This window comes from Hyaena hyaena, unplaced genomic scaffold (genome assembly GCF_003009895.1).
Source record: "Hyaena hyaena isolate Hyena2069 unplaced genomic scaffold, ASM300989v1 scaffold_559, whole genome shotgun sequence".
Classification (NCBI taxonomy): domain Eukaryota; kingdom Metazoa; phylum Chordata; class Mammalia; order Carnivora; family Hyaenidae; genus Hyaena; species Hyaena hyaena.
The window spans coordinates 1068652-1082721 of record NW_024081191.1 but is presented as its reverse complement, the minus strand read 5'-3'; the positions used below and the strand labels follow the sequence as shown (position 1 = coordinate 1082721).

General features: G+C 41.3%; 1 protein-coding gene across 9 annotated transcripts in view; it reads right to left on the bottom strand.

Annotated features, from left to right (window-relative positions):
* Positions 1-9543: 9543 nt before the first annotated feature.
* Positions 9544-14070, bottom strand: part of TRIM9 (tripartite motif containing 9) — a 103214-nt gene continuing 98687 nt past the window's right edge. For 6 of the 9 annotated variants that reach the window (XM_039256131.1, XM_039256133.1, XM_039256127.1 and 3 more), the window contains 2 exons: positions 13591-13753; positions 9544-11565 (listed from right to left, as the gene is read on the bottom strand). In XM_039256131.1, the coding sequence (XP_039112062.1) occupies positions 11503-11565; positions 13591-13753 (226 nt within the window). In that variant the 3' untranslated portion in view covers positions 9544-11502. Of the gene's footprint in view, positions 13754-14070 lie in introns of all 9 variants that reach the window. The other 3 variants (XM_039256125.1, XM_039256129.1, XM_039256126.1) reach the window with 1 other exon arrangement.

The window sequence follows — 14070 nt, the reverse complement described above, 5'->3', positions numbered from 1 at the left end:
TAGTTGAGCATTCAGTATTCTGAGACATAACATCAATACTGAAGAGAATTTCCCCCTTCCCTGTTTATTCTCTGCAGAGATTGAAATTGAGCCACCTTGCTTCCTGCTATTGCTAAAGCATTTGCTTTTGTAAACACACACACACAGAGCAGTAATTAAAGGCTTAGCCTTAAAGGCACAGACTTCATTCACTCAAATCACTGCATAGATATAACCTGTCACTTTCCTTCGCTCATTTTGCTGCCAGCACCCATCCCCACTTTCCTGGAAACAGCACCCAGATTGACTGCAGTGGTTTGGGTTCTAAGTCATGACATCCTGCCATCCCCCAGCCAAGAAGAGTCAGACACAGGACCCAAGCACAATCACACTATCTTTTTGGAATCAAATCTTGAGCAGGGAAAAAAAGATGGGAAGGAGCAGGAGCGTTTGAGCAGCCTTTGTGTGGCCTGTAGAAGGCCAATGGCTCATCAGTTTCTACTCCTCAATATCCAGAGCTGCTCTGGTCCCCACCTTTCTGAGCTACCATTGTAATACCTTCCATCAGTGCCTTTAGGTCAGCCAGAGTCAGGTTCCGGTTTTTGTAACCAGACCCTTACCCGCTGTTCCTGGCCTATGGGAGCCTCTGTGGTCTGGCCCTGCCCACCTCCTGGCCTCACCTGGTGCTGATCTCCCTCTCACTGCAGGTCAGCTGTACTGCACTGCTTTCTAGCTCCTTGGACACACACAGCTCGTTCCCACCTCAAGGCCCTCTGCCATTGCCCATGACCCTATGCAACCCAAATACCACCTCCACAGACAATTGCTGACCACTCTAAAACTTTCTATCTCATTAAGTGGTTCAATTTCTGGTCTTAGTATTTAAAATTATCTTGAGCTTTATTTATCTACTTATTTATTATATGCATTTCCAATTAGAATATTGAGTCTAAGAAGATGGAGACTTTGTCTATTTTGTTCACTGGTATCTCTAGTATTTAACTGTGTTTAGTGCTCACAGGTTCTCATTAAATATTTATTGAATGAATGAGTGTGTTGTACGTGGTGCACACTATGCAGAGCAATCACTGTGTCTTATAACCAACCAACTAGTTAATTAAGAGCACGGGCTCTGGAGTCAGCCTGTTTGAATTGAAATCTTGGCTCTGCAAAAATTCTCAACGAAATACTAGCAAATCGAATCTAACAATACGTTAAAAGAATTATTTATCACAATAGAGGGGTTTATTCCTGGGATGTGGAGATGGTTCAATATTTGCAAATCAATCAATGTGATACATCACATTAATAAAAGAAAGAACAAGAACTACATGATCCTGTCAATAATCGTAGAACAAGCACTTGACAGAATACAGCATCCTTTCTTGATGAAAACCCTCATGAAAGTATGGATAGAAGGAACATTCCTCAACATCATAAAAGACATATACAAAAGACCCACAGCCAATATCCTTAATCTTAAAAACTGAGAGCTTTCCCCCTAATGTCAGGAACATTACAGGGATGTCCACTCTCACCAGACAACAAAAAGAAATAAAAGGCATCAAAATGGGCAAGGAAGAAGTCAAATTTTCACTCTTCATAATCATATCACAACATGATAATCTACATAGAAAACCTGAAAGACTCTACCAAAAAACAGCTAGAACTTATACATGAATTCAGCAAAGTTGAAGGATATAAAATCAACATACAGAAATTGGTTGCATTTCTATACACCAATAATGCAGGAGTAGAAAGAGAAATCAAGGAATTTATTCTGCTTACAATTGTACCAAAAGATACTTAGGAATACACCTAACCAAATAGGTAAAAGATCTGTATTCTGAAAACTATGGAAAACTTGTGAAAGACATTGAAGAGGACACAAATAAATGGAAAAACATTCCATGCTCATGGATTGGAAGAACAAATATTGTCAAAATGTCAATATCACCCAAAGCAATCTACATATTCGATGTAATCCCTGTTAAAATAACACCAACACCTTCAGTTAGGATAAACAATTCTAAAATTTGTATGAAACTAGATAAGACCCTGAATAGCCAAAGTAATGTTGAAAAAGAAAACCAAAGCTAGAGGCATAACAATTCTGGACTTCAAGCTGTATTTACAAAATGGTAATCAAGACAGTATGGTACTGGCACAAAAACAGACACATAGGTCAATGGAACAGAATAGAGAATCCAGAAATAAATCCACAAATGTATGGCCAACTAATCTTTGACAAAGCAGGAAAGGGTATCCAATGGAAAAAGACAGTCTCTTCAGTAAATGGTGTTGGAAAAAGTGGACAGCAAGATGCAGAAGAATGAAACTTGACCACTTTCTTACACCATACACAAAAATAAACTCAAAATGGATGAAAGACCTAAATGTAAGATAAAAAACCATCAAAATCTTAGAGGATAACACAGGCAACAACCTCTTTGACCTAGGCTACAGCAACTTCTTACTAGACATGTCTCTGGAGGCAAGGGAAACAAAGCAAAGATGACTATTGTGACCTCATCAAGATAGAAAGCTTATGCACAATGAAGGAAACAACAAATCTAAAAGGGAACCAACAGAATGGGAGAAGGTTTTTGCAAATGACATATCAGATAAAGGGTTAATATGCAAAATTTATAAAGAACTTACCAAACGCAATACCCAAAATATAAATAATCCAGTAAAGAAATGGGCAAAAGACATGAACAGACACTTTTCCAAAGAAGACATCCAGATGGCTAACAGACACATGAAAAGATGCTCAACATCACTCATCATTAGGAAAATACAAATCAAAACCGCAACAAGATGCCACCTCACACCATCAGAATGGCTAAACAACTCAAGAAACAATGGATATTGGTGAGGATGCAGAGAAAGGGGAACACTTTAGCACTGTTGGCAGGAATGCAAACTGGAGCAGCCACTCTGGAAAACAATATGGAGGTTCCTAAAAGAAACTAAAAGTAGAGCTACCCTATGACTCAGCAATTGCCCTAGGTATTTAACCAAAGGATACAAAAATGTGGATTCAAAGGGGGCACATGCACCCCAATACTTAAAGCAGCACTACCAAAATAGTCAAATTATTGAAAGAGCCTAAATGTTCATCAACTGATGAATGGATAAAGATGTGACATATATACACAATGGAATATAACTTGGCAATCAAAAAGAATGAAGTCTTGCCATTTGCAACAATGTGGATAGAACTAGAGTGTACTATGCTAAGCGAAATGAGTCAGTTAGAGAAAGACAAATATATGATTTCACTCATAATTGGAATTTAAAAAACAAAACAGATGAACATAGGGGGAGGGAAGGAAAAATAAGATAAAAACAGAGAGGGAGGCAAACCATAAGAGACTCTTAAATACAGAAAACTGAAGGTTGATGGTGGGGTGTTGGGTGGGGGCTTGGGCTAAATGGGCAATGTGCATTAAGGAGGGCATTTGTTAGGATGAGCACTGGGTGTTATATATAAGTGATGAATCACTAAATTCTACTCCTGAAGCCATTATCACACACATATATGTTGGCTAACTTGGATTTAAATAAATTAAAAATATTAAAAGAAATTAACAGATTTTATAGTTTTAAATAAAGATTATACAAGCTGCTGTCAGTGGGGAAAAAAAGAAACCTTGACTCTCACATTTGCCTGCTGTGTGACCTTAGGCAAGTTACTTAAGCTCTTTGTGCTTCAATTTTTATCATTTCTTGATAAAATGCCAATAACTAAAATGTGTAAGTAAGCCTCTTGTACATTGCATGGAAAACAATGATATTCAATATATGACCACTAGTATTATTAGAGTATTTCTCAATTGTAACAAGCTTTTGTCAGAGATTTTAAGACGTATCACGGACTTCAGATTAGCTCTTTTGGAGAAAACCAAAACCAAATACAAATGTTAAATGCACACAATTTAAAAAAATCCCAGTTTACACCATCATACATTTATCTCTACAAATACATAACTTCCTTTTCAGAATGACAATCACAATTGGGGTCTAGCATACCTCTCTATCAAGTATGGCCATCAGCTGTTACATGTAATGTAATGGTAACCCCTGCTGGTGATCTGGACCTTGTTAACATCTTTGTGATTCAGCAGAATAATTTAAACACATGTCAAAGAATATCGTGGGTTGTGTGGGGCTTTGTTAGTGTGTTTGTTTGCATTTCCCTTTGGCTACCTTGTGTTGTTGCAGATAATTGAATTATAAGTAACTTTAAGTAAAGAGCTTTTCTGGGAAGTAGCTGGAAGCTTTTGACAGATTTGGACATCTGAATGATAGTTTTTGACATTTCAGTTGGTCCTAACAATGAAAATCTTGTCATCTGTTCTCAGAAGTTTGGCAATTTTTACTGCTTTCAATCACAGCATCCAGCATATGGTTATTAACTTGGTGCACACACAAATTTTTTTTCTATGTTGCATTATAGCAGAATCTTTAAAAAGACCTTTTAAGTGATAATTGTGATGTGTATTTAAATTTACCAGTTAATCTGTACACGTGAGACTAATATAACACTATATGCTGACTGTACTGGAATTAGGAGGAACTTAACGGAGGACCGTGGGGGAGAAGAAGGGGGGAAATGGTGGGGGGAGAGGGAGGGAGGCAAACCAGGAGAGACTCTTGAATGTTAAGAACAAACTGAGGACTGATGGGTATGGGGGGAGGGGAAGGGGGGTGATGGGCATGGAGGAGAGCACTTGTGGGGATGAGCACTGGGTGTTATATGGAAACCAGCTTGACAATAAACTATTAAAAAAGAAAAAAACCTAATAAAATTAGATAAATGAATACGTTCACCAGCTATCAGTGGAAATAACTCCACAGCAGTAACAGGTGAAGAACAGCCCCCCCCCCCCCCCCCAATTTGTATATATTTCCTAACTGCACAGGCGGTGAAAACTGAGATGCCATCCACTCGTCCTCTGCCTTCTTGAGCCTGACTGCACATTAGAATCATCTGGGCACCTTAAAAGATCCCACAGTCTCAGGCTGAATCCCAAACTAAGTAGCCTGGTATCACTATTTTTACAGTTCTTCAGATGATTTCAATGTGTAGTGGAGATTGAGGACCACCACTGTATCAGTGGCTGGTGACCTTCTTTTGACACGTGTAAGACGTATCTTGATTGCAGAGATGTTAAAGTGTGAAAAATAAGTAAATAAGTAAATAAATAAATACAAACAACCTTTGCATCTAAGAAATAAGGAAACAGGGTATTATTATTGTTATTGTTAGCCCAGCCCCAGGAAGATTCAGACCATGAAAAATAACATATGGGGTCAGACACATTTTGTTGAAATCCTGATGTTCCTTTGTTGTCCTTGATAGAACATTTGATAGATTCTACTAGGAATGTGTCCGAGTGATTGCCTTCCCTTTAGTTACTGCCAAACACCTGACAAAAGGCTTAATGAGGAAGCCTGACACCCAAGACCTCTAGAGAAAAAAAAATGTGTAGAATGCATCTAATGCTCCTTGCCGACGAATCTGTACCTGTATCCCGTTCTCTTTTGTCCCCTTTGAGCCCGTTTTGGCATCCCAAATGCTCCAGGACTGGACCTCAGTGCTTCATCTGGTCTAGTGGGATCCTCTCTTTACCCATCCCCAAGTCATGGAGAACAGATCTCAGACTCTCCTAACATCAGGAAAAAGTGTCCTTCCAAGTTGGATGATGGCCAAGCAGCCTACAGTATGTGTAACTGTAGGGGTTAACTGCATGACATTTCTAAGATGGACTGATTTCCTTCTGATAGGTACCTGTGGTTTTTTGCTGCAGGTCTATCAGGTCTGAGCATATCACTATACCTAGGTATTAAAGTTTGCATATTTGCAAAGCCTATTGTATTGCCAGCAACGAAACTAACCTCAGGAGAAGCTGCAATTAACCTTCACCTATTCATCATTTTAAGCCTGCCAACCAAGAAGACTGGGGACTTGTTTCATCACATCTGACAGCCACACTGCCCACCAGGCAATTAGGAAAATATATTGAGTGGAGCGGTCTTTTCACAGATCACAAGTGGAAATCAGCATTATAGAAGGAAGCATTAGGATCCTCATTTACCTCAGAAAACATGCTCATTATAAATTCATTAACTAACTACTAGGTTGAAAATACAGTCCAGAAACAGAGTGCAGAGTAGTTCATAATTAATACTTTCATCTTTCCTTAAAAGTAGTTTGTTAAATGGTGGCATAGCAATAAATCAATACAGTCAATAAATCTATAGTGCTAGAAGTAGGTTTACACAGAAGAAAGATGGGCCCAGTTAATTAAAGAAGGAAACAATTGGGTATTATGATATACAGGCAGGGATGACAAAGGATGGTTCAAAATGTAAAATATAAGTTGTAGAGGAGTTTGAGAAAATGGATAAGCTTTTTGCATAAAGTAATTCACAGCGACATAAACCTTGAGAAAGAGCAGATGAGTATTTGTAATCTCTTCTGGTTTAGTCAAGTTTTAAATATTTTATGTTTAATATCTTAATATCTGGATTGTGTTATGATTAAGAACATAGTTTTGCTTTCTGAATAGATGACCAATTTTCAAATATTTTTCAACATTTTTGAATAATTTTCATTTCCTCCTTTGTGATTCTCGGTTCAATATGTATTGAAATCTGTTTCTGAGTTGTAGTTGGTTTGAGTAATAGTAAGTCATTTTGATTACTGTGGTTTTGAAATAGATTTTAATGTGTCATACGAATTAACTCACTGCTTTTGCTGAGAATGTCCTTGCCTACAGTCTTCCATTAATTTAACAAAAGAATTATTTTGTCAAGTTCCAGAGATAGGCATTGTCTCCCAAGAGGACGATTAGATGAATCATCATTGACACTCAGTTGGGACCTTAGTAATAGAAAAGGGAGGGGATGGGACAGTGGCATCGTGAACCGAGTGCACACAAATGAGTAATACCTCCCACTTCATAGCACTCATCGCGGGATAAGTGCTGCTTAGAGTGTTTTACATGCATTATTTGATTTAACTCTCAAAACCATTCTATTGTTATCTCTAGACTGTAGAAACCATGGGTGAGTTTCCATCGTGTGCTCCAGGGCACACGGCTGGCATACCTTGGGGCCGGGACCAAAATTTAGACAGTCACTGCCAGATGCTGCTCGTGGTCACTATACTTTATTCCTCTCAGGGTCATCTGATAATGCAGAGTGTAGAGGTTACTTAACAATTGATACATTTACCATGTCTTTCATCTCAATTTCACGAAGCACTTTTACATGCATGATCTCACTTTGTGCCCCTTCCTTTGTGCAGAACATATAGAAATGCATGGTTGAACTTACTCTCCTTACTAGAGAATTTTAGCCAGGGTTGAAAACCACTGGTTTATACCTTCATGATGTTTCTCTCATTAAAGTGGTTTCTTTAGCTTTACGCTTTCCTTTATTGCGCACATTACAAATTGTGGCTATACATCAAAAGATGGTTTGTAAGTTGTTAGCAGGTAATTAAAATGTAATATACAATCATATTATTAATGGTATTGTCATTTATCATATTCATCATTAGAGAATTTCAGGAAAAAAATACTGGGGAAGAAAGGGGAAGATCTACCAACCAAAATATTAACTCTTTTAGATTTTACGGTGAACGTTTATTTTTACCTGGTGGGAGAAGGAAGAAAAATGTGAGCAAGATTTATAACCACAGAGGGTGTGTTAGAGCTATCTCTAACTGCTTCCTTAATGGGAGCCAGGGTTTTACTCTCTCCGTCACTATAGCCCTCAAGAAAGAGGCAAGTTAAAGTCCCTATTAGAGAGGCTGAGAATGAAACTGAGAGGCAATCTTCACCAGAGAGGAAGAGGAAGCCAATCAAAGCCTTTCCACCAACCTAGGGAATATGGGAAGGGAAAGAAAAAGTAGGATGAGGAGGTCTGCTCCTAGGTCCTTGACATCCCTCCCTCTGCCTTGGGCTTTATCTCAGAGGACAGGCTGGGGGTAAGAGGAATAGATATGGGTGTAGTTGGAGGGAGAGGATAAAGAGAGTCCTGGTCATGTCCAACATGGCCCTCCAGCCTTTCAACTGTACAATTCAGTGATTTGCGGTACAATAACCCGGTTATGCAACCATCACCACTAATTCTGTGACATCTAATTCCGTACCTGAAGCTTTTCTTAGCACAGTTGTGGCAGAGTGGAGCAGATAATACATCCAAAACTAGGCTGATCATTCTGTGTATTTAATTAGGTGCCTCCACTGTTCAGTCTTATTCAATACCTCAAATTCTGTGTGTATCTGAAACACTGGCTCTTTGGATAAAGACAAGATTTAGGAAGCCCACTTACCTGTGATGTGTTATGTCAGACTCAAGTTTCCATAAATGCCAGTATCCATGAAAATAGCTGGTACATATATTTGAAGAACATATGTGGGCATTTTTAGCATGTACATAGTAATTATAAGGTAGTGTGATCTGAGAACCTCTTTAATTACTATAGTTCCTTTGATTCATGATCCAAAATCCTGATTCAACAGAAAGCCCTCATTTCTTATCAGTAAGTTGAATAGATGAGCAAAAGATTAATGCACACATTAAAGGCAGAAAAAAGGGATTTCACTTCCAGAAAATAGGATGAGACTTTTGCAAATCACTTCATCACCTTCTGAGGCAATGCCAGGAATCAGAAGTTCCATTAGTGCCATGAGAAGACTAGAAAGTGGCTAATGTGTTGCATTAGGTAAAGAACAGAAGGGAAGAAAACCACGAGAGCAATGGGAGCCACAGAGGAAGCAGAAGGAAGTGTCAGGGTAGGGGTGAGGATGTGGGGAGACCTGGGCAGGCACAGAACAGGAGCTGCTGCCAACTGCTGAGTGTGCTGCTTGGAGGTGATAACCTAGGTCAGGCACCTACAGGTGATGTTTTCTTTAAAAAACAAACAAACAAACAGACAAACAAAACATAACAAAACAGGGGTGCCTGGGTGGCTTAATGTCGAGCATCTGACCTCAGCACAGGTCATGGTCTCGTGGTTCGTGGGTTTGAGATGTGCTGGCAGCTCAGAGTCTGAAGCCTGCTTCAGATTCTGTGCCTCTTTCTCTCTCTCAAAAATAAATAAACATTAAAAAAGAAACCCGTTTGTTTTAAAAGGGTAATCACAGTGTAAGGGAGATCAATACTGTTGTGATTATTTAAAAATAACTGTATGGTTCAGGCATTCAAAGCAATGTTGTGGGAACCAGGTTTGAAAAAGTCAGCGACACTATTTTGTAGTACACGTTTACGGCCTTTTTCAGGAGCAGGCCTGTTAAAGCAAGTTCCCAATATTTGGAGGCAAACCCAAACAACATCTAAACTCTAAATGTTTCACCCTAAGCTAAGACTCAGGACGTAGGGACCACCAGCAGACAGCGCCGGTCTCCCAAGGAAATCAGGTGAAGAGCAAGTACTTTCAAGAGCTCTGGGGGACTTTCCAGTTACACTTGGCTGAAAAAATATTGCTCTGACAAAGGTGAATTGTCATCCCACGAGACAAAAACTAAGACATTCTAAAGAGACATGTGATATTCTCTCATAAAAACCTTTTATTGGCACACCAGAAATATCCATTTTTCTCTAGTACAGTAGCTGTATGCATCTACAATGGCAATTCTGTGTAAACTACGTGTTACAAGTCACTAGAAATCTAATTAGCAAGATGAACTTAATAAAGAACGAGAGTAACTATGAGTCTATAGCGGCCCAGCCTTCGAGTCTCATTGGAGAGTAAGTCAAATATCAAACTAGTGTTGCCCTGCAACAGAGTTTTTCTGTAGCCAAGAAACCAAGATGGACATAAACAGGATAGCACCCATTCAATAAATTAGGTACGCTTAACTAGAAAAACACTGTAACTGATAGAAATGACCTAAATAAAGCACAAAAGGAAATAATTAGCTATCTACATATATTATTTGTTGCCAAAACTTTAGTTTGTTAGCTTTCCCATTCTACCTCTTCTCTTTTATTTGTTATTCTTGTTTCTTCATGGTGATTATCTTGGCTCACTGGCAAATGCTTAGACAACTGATCAGAACCTCTTTCCATGTTCTATGTTTTCTAAAACTTCATGTCAAACTAAAGATTCTGAAAGGTAACCTACATGAGTCTATCTCTACAGAGAAGTAATGAGCATTATAGTCTGTGCTCCGTCATAGCAACGACACACAACTGCATTTTTCTTCCACACATTGTTTGAACGACTCCAGAAAGCTGAGTGTGCATGGCAGCAGAGTGGACGGATGTGTCATTTATAACAGGCACAGGTGTTCATGGAGACAAGCGCGTTTATCCTGAGAATGGGGGTGCCGTGGACTGAAACTTCAGATCCCCCGTTACTGAGAATGGGTTCTCCCTCTGGTTGCTTTTTTTTTTTTTTTCCCTCACATTTATTTTTAAGGCTCAGTGTCACTGCAGCATTAACAAATAAGAATGCTGACATCATTTCTGCCAAAGAAGGGCTCTGTGATGAATGGCAGCATGTACCATAATTAAAACAGCGTTGTTGAAAAGGCATTGAGTTGGTATGTGTCTGCTGCGCTGGCCAGAATGTGTAGATTTTTAGCATCACTCTTGGGGATCTGAGAGATCTTGTCAATGAGCCTCTTTGTCCCTTGTTTATTTCCTTTCTAGGACTTATGACAATTTTGTAATTGTTTTATTTTTGGTTTGCTCTCCTATGAGACTATAAGCCCCAGAAGGGCAGTAACCACGCCTGTGTATTCACTACTGTGTCTCCAGTGTCTAGAACAGTGCCTGGTCCATAGTAGGTTCTCAGTTAAAAACTTGTATTAAATAAATGAACCAAATCATAAATCTCCTGGCCTGCCTACATCTAGAGACTTGCTAGTTTGATTCGATGATTAGGGTTTCTGGCCTATTCGTCCTGCCTGCTGTGAACCTCTGTGTAGCCCTATGGCTAATATTTTTGTGCTTCGATAGATAGTAAAACTTCTCAATGCTGCATGCATTCTGCCCACCTCTCAAAGATTAGCTATGCAGGGCTAACCCTGCGTGAGAGGTGACAGGGCAAGAACTTTCTAGGAGGTACACTGCAAGCTCCAAATTCAGCTCATTCTTCCCCACCTCTCTCTACAACCTCTTCGTCAGAAATTTAAGAAAAAAGTTATCAGGAGAATATTCTCTTGGCAGTACCAGTACAGTCAGTCATCAATAACATGATCAGAAAAGAAACAAAATAGAACTCACCTACATTAAAAAAAAATTAAGTTAAATAAAATCAAACTCTGGGAGCGAAGCTAAGTGACACGGTGGGCTGTCTAGGTCCATTGTTGCTGGAGGCGGAAGTGACAGCAGGCATCAGAGCCGGAGGGGGGTTGGGAAGGAAGGGGTGGAGCTGTGGGGTGTGAAAACACAGGGTCCAGGTTTTCTCTCCTCCCCCTCTGCTTCCGGAGCGCTCCCACCGTGTGCTGGCCGAGCTCCTGCGGTCGCTCTCTCAGGCAGAGGTGAGGGCGGTCGTCCTTAGGCTATTGACGCTCTGCTGGAGTAGAAGTCAGGGACTGGGAGCCCGGTGTGAAGCGTGACCTGGGGGACGAGACTGTGAGTCCTGGAGGCACCGCGGGAACCCTCCCGGCATGCCCCTCCCCAGGGCGCAGTGCATGTGTTCCTAATTCAACAGGGGCCCGGTTGGCTTTCTTTAACATCTATTCTGGTAGACGTTAAAGAGAATTCTAGTAGAATTCTGCCTGTGTGAGGAGCCTGGCCACCGCGGTAGGCTCCCAAATCCTGGAGACACTTGATAATACGGTTTTCATCCACCTGCCTCTTTTAAGGATCCTGGGAAGACTGTGTTCCTTAGGAGTGAAGACACAGGCATTGATCTGCAGGTAGCAAACCTGTTGGTCAGGACGCAGTGACACTGCCAAATCCATGGATAGAGAACAGGTGAGCAGACAACCCTTCCCTTACAACTTGTCCACCAGTGAACTCCCAGTGAACTCCCAAGCCTTTTGCTTGGGAAATGGATAGGTGATTGCCAAGTAAGAAGAAACATGGGCACTTATACTGTTTACCGGGTTTCGTGCAGCCTTGCACTTCAGTGGGAAGCTGCACAGACGAGGCTGGAACTGTCCCCTGTGGGGCGGTTATCCCTCCCCTTCTCCTCCCTGTCTTCCCCAGCCCAAGAGGTTTTCTCCAGAGATACTCAGAACATCCTGGAAACCGCTGAAGAGCATCGAGTGCAATATTCCTTGGAAGGGGAAACAGCTGAAAATGTGGAAAACTTCGAAGGTTTTTTTCTAAGACTCACTTCTAGGGCAATTTATGGTTTTCTTTCTTCCAATGTAGAGGCTGAGCTCTGAGAGATTAGATTTCAGCCTCCCAGAAAACCCCGTCTAGTTGCAGGAAGAGAGAAGGGCAGAGGTCACTGGGTTGCAATCACTTTTACTGTACATACTGATAAACAACGTTTTTTTTTTAAAAATAGTTTCCGAGACTGCGGTTCTGAACAGAGCAAAAATCACCTGCAGTGTTTGGACTCCCAAGGCCTGTGTCTCTTAAGGCAGCCAGCTGCTGAATGGTGCACAGCTGGTAATGACAGCTCCAGCCGGGAAGGGCAAGGACAGCCCCTCAGGGCACCCCACGCTCTCTGATCTTTGCCCAGCCATGGCCCCTTGGTCCCCCCTTGCTCCTGTGAGGCCCCTCATGCCTTAGAAACTTTGTCCTGTTGTTCCCTCTGCTGGGAAGGCTCCACACAGCTCACTTCCTGCCCCCCTCCAAGGCTCAGCTCACCTGTGACAGTAATAAGACCTACCCACACTGGGTGCCCTGGGACTGTGGCTGCCCCTCCAACGCCAGGACTCTCCACCCCCTCACCTTGCCATTGGCCTTGTCTCCTCTATGTTTATTGTCTTCTAACACACTGTATAATTAACATAGTAATTGTGCTTATTATTTCTTCTATCTCCTGTAACTCTATGAGGGCACGATTTTTATCTGTTTTGTTTTCACTGATAAACAACAATACTTACAGTAATTATAATAATAGTGCCTTACATATTTAAAGGCACCCAGTAGGTGTTTGTTGAATGAATGCATGAGAAGAACTTGTAGTTTGCCATTTGCAGTAAATCCTAAGTGGGCCGTGGGCAGGGATTGTTTTCTATCCCCATCGAGTAAGAGTGCAGAGAAGTTGTTCAGGATTTCTGATAATGGTGCTAAAACTTCAGTCTCACACCTTTACTTCTGGGGCGCTCATGGCACTCTGCATAAGTCATTCCATCTGTTTTCATGCCAGCTGGTTCAAGGGTTTCGTTCCTATTAGGGATGAATCTAGGCCTCAGGGATGATCAATAGCAAACCATGAACAGAGTTCCGATTTCCCACTCGCTGTTAATTAGACTGTGTCCAAGCTTAACGAAGGGAATGATGCTGATCTGGAATCATCTCAGTTGTCACCGTTGATCCCTTTCCCCTCGCCTTTCCTCTGTGTCTTGGTCTGGGCCTTACACGGTTGGCTTCCCTGTCTCAGGGATCAATGTACCGCCCGCGGGCAGCCTTTGAAGCAGAGCGAGCGGAAGCTGCGGTGACACGCGGGGGCACGGTGCTTACCTGCACGTTCCTGTTCAGGCTCACGGCCGGGAAGAACAGGCCTTCCACGTTCTCGAAGGCTATGGGACCCTGCTGTTCGTCGTTGATAAAAAATGTCAAGTTTTTCCGATTTAAGTCGAGGAGGACCCCGATGGTGGCCCCCTTGGTGATCCCTCCCTCAGTTCTGTGGGAAAAGAAAATATCGCGTGTCATCATTCTAGAAGCTCCCCTTTCTGTGCTTAATGTACAAATCCTTTTGTACTAACCAATATTTCTCAGCCTGTTTAAGAGTATTGTTCCTCACATCCCAAGAGCATCTTCAAATATCTTTTTCCCTTAATCACCCCAGCTCCCATAAAATTTTAATGCCACAGATATACTGTGTATCTGTTTATGCGTTGTGTATATATCTGTGCCTTGTAAATAAAAAGAGTAACATTTTTTGCTTGCCTCCAACCCCCACACTAATTTTCACTCCCTTGGGGGAGATAGTGTCCCCTG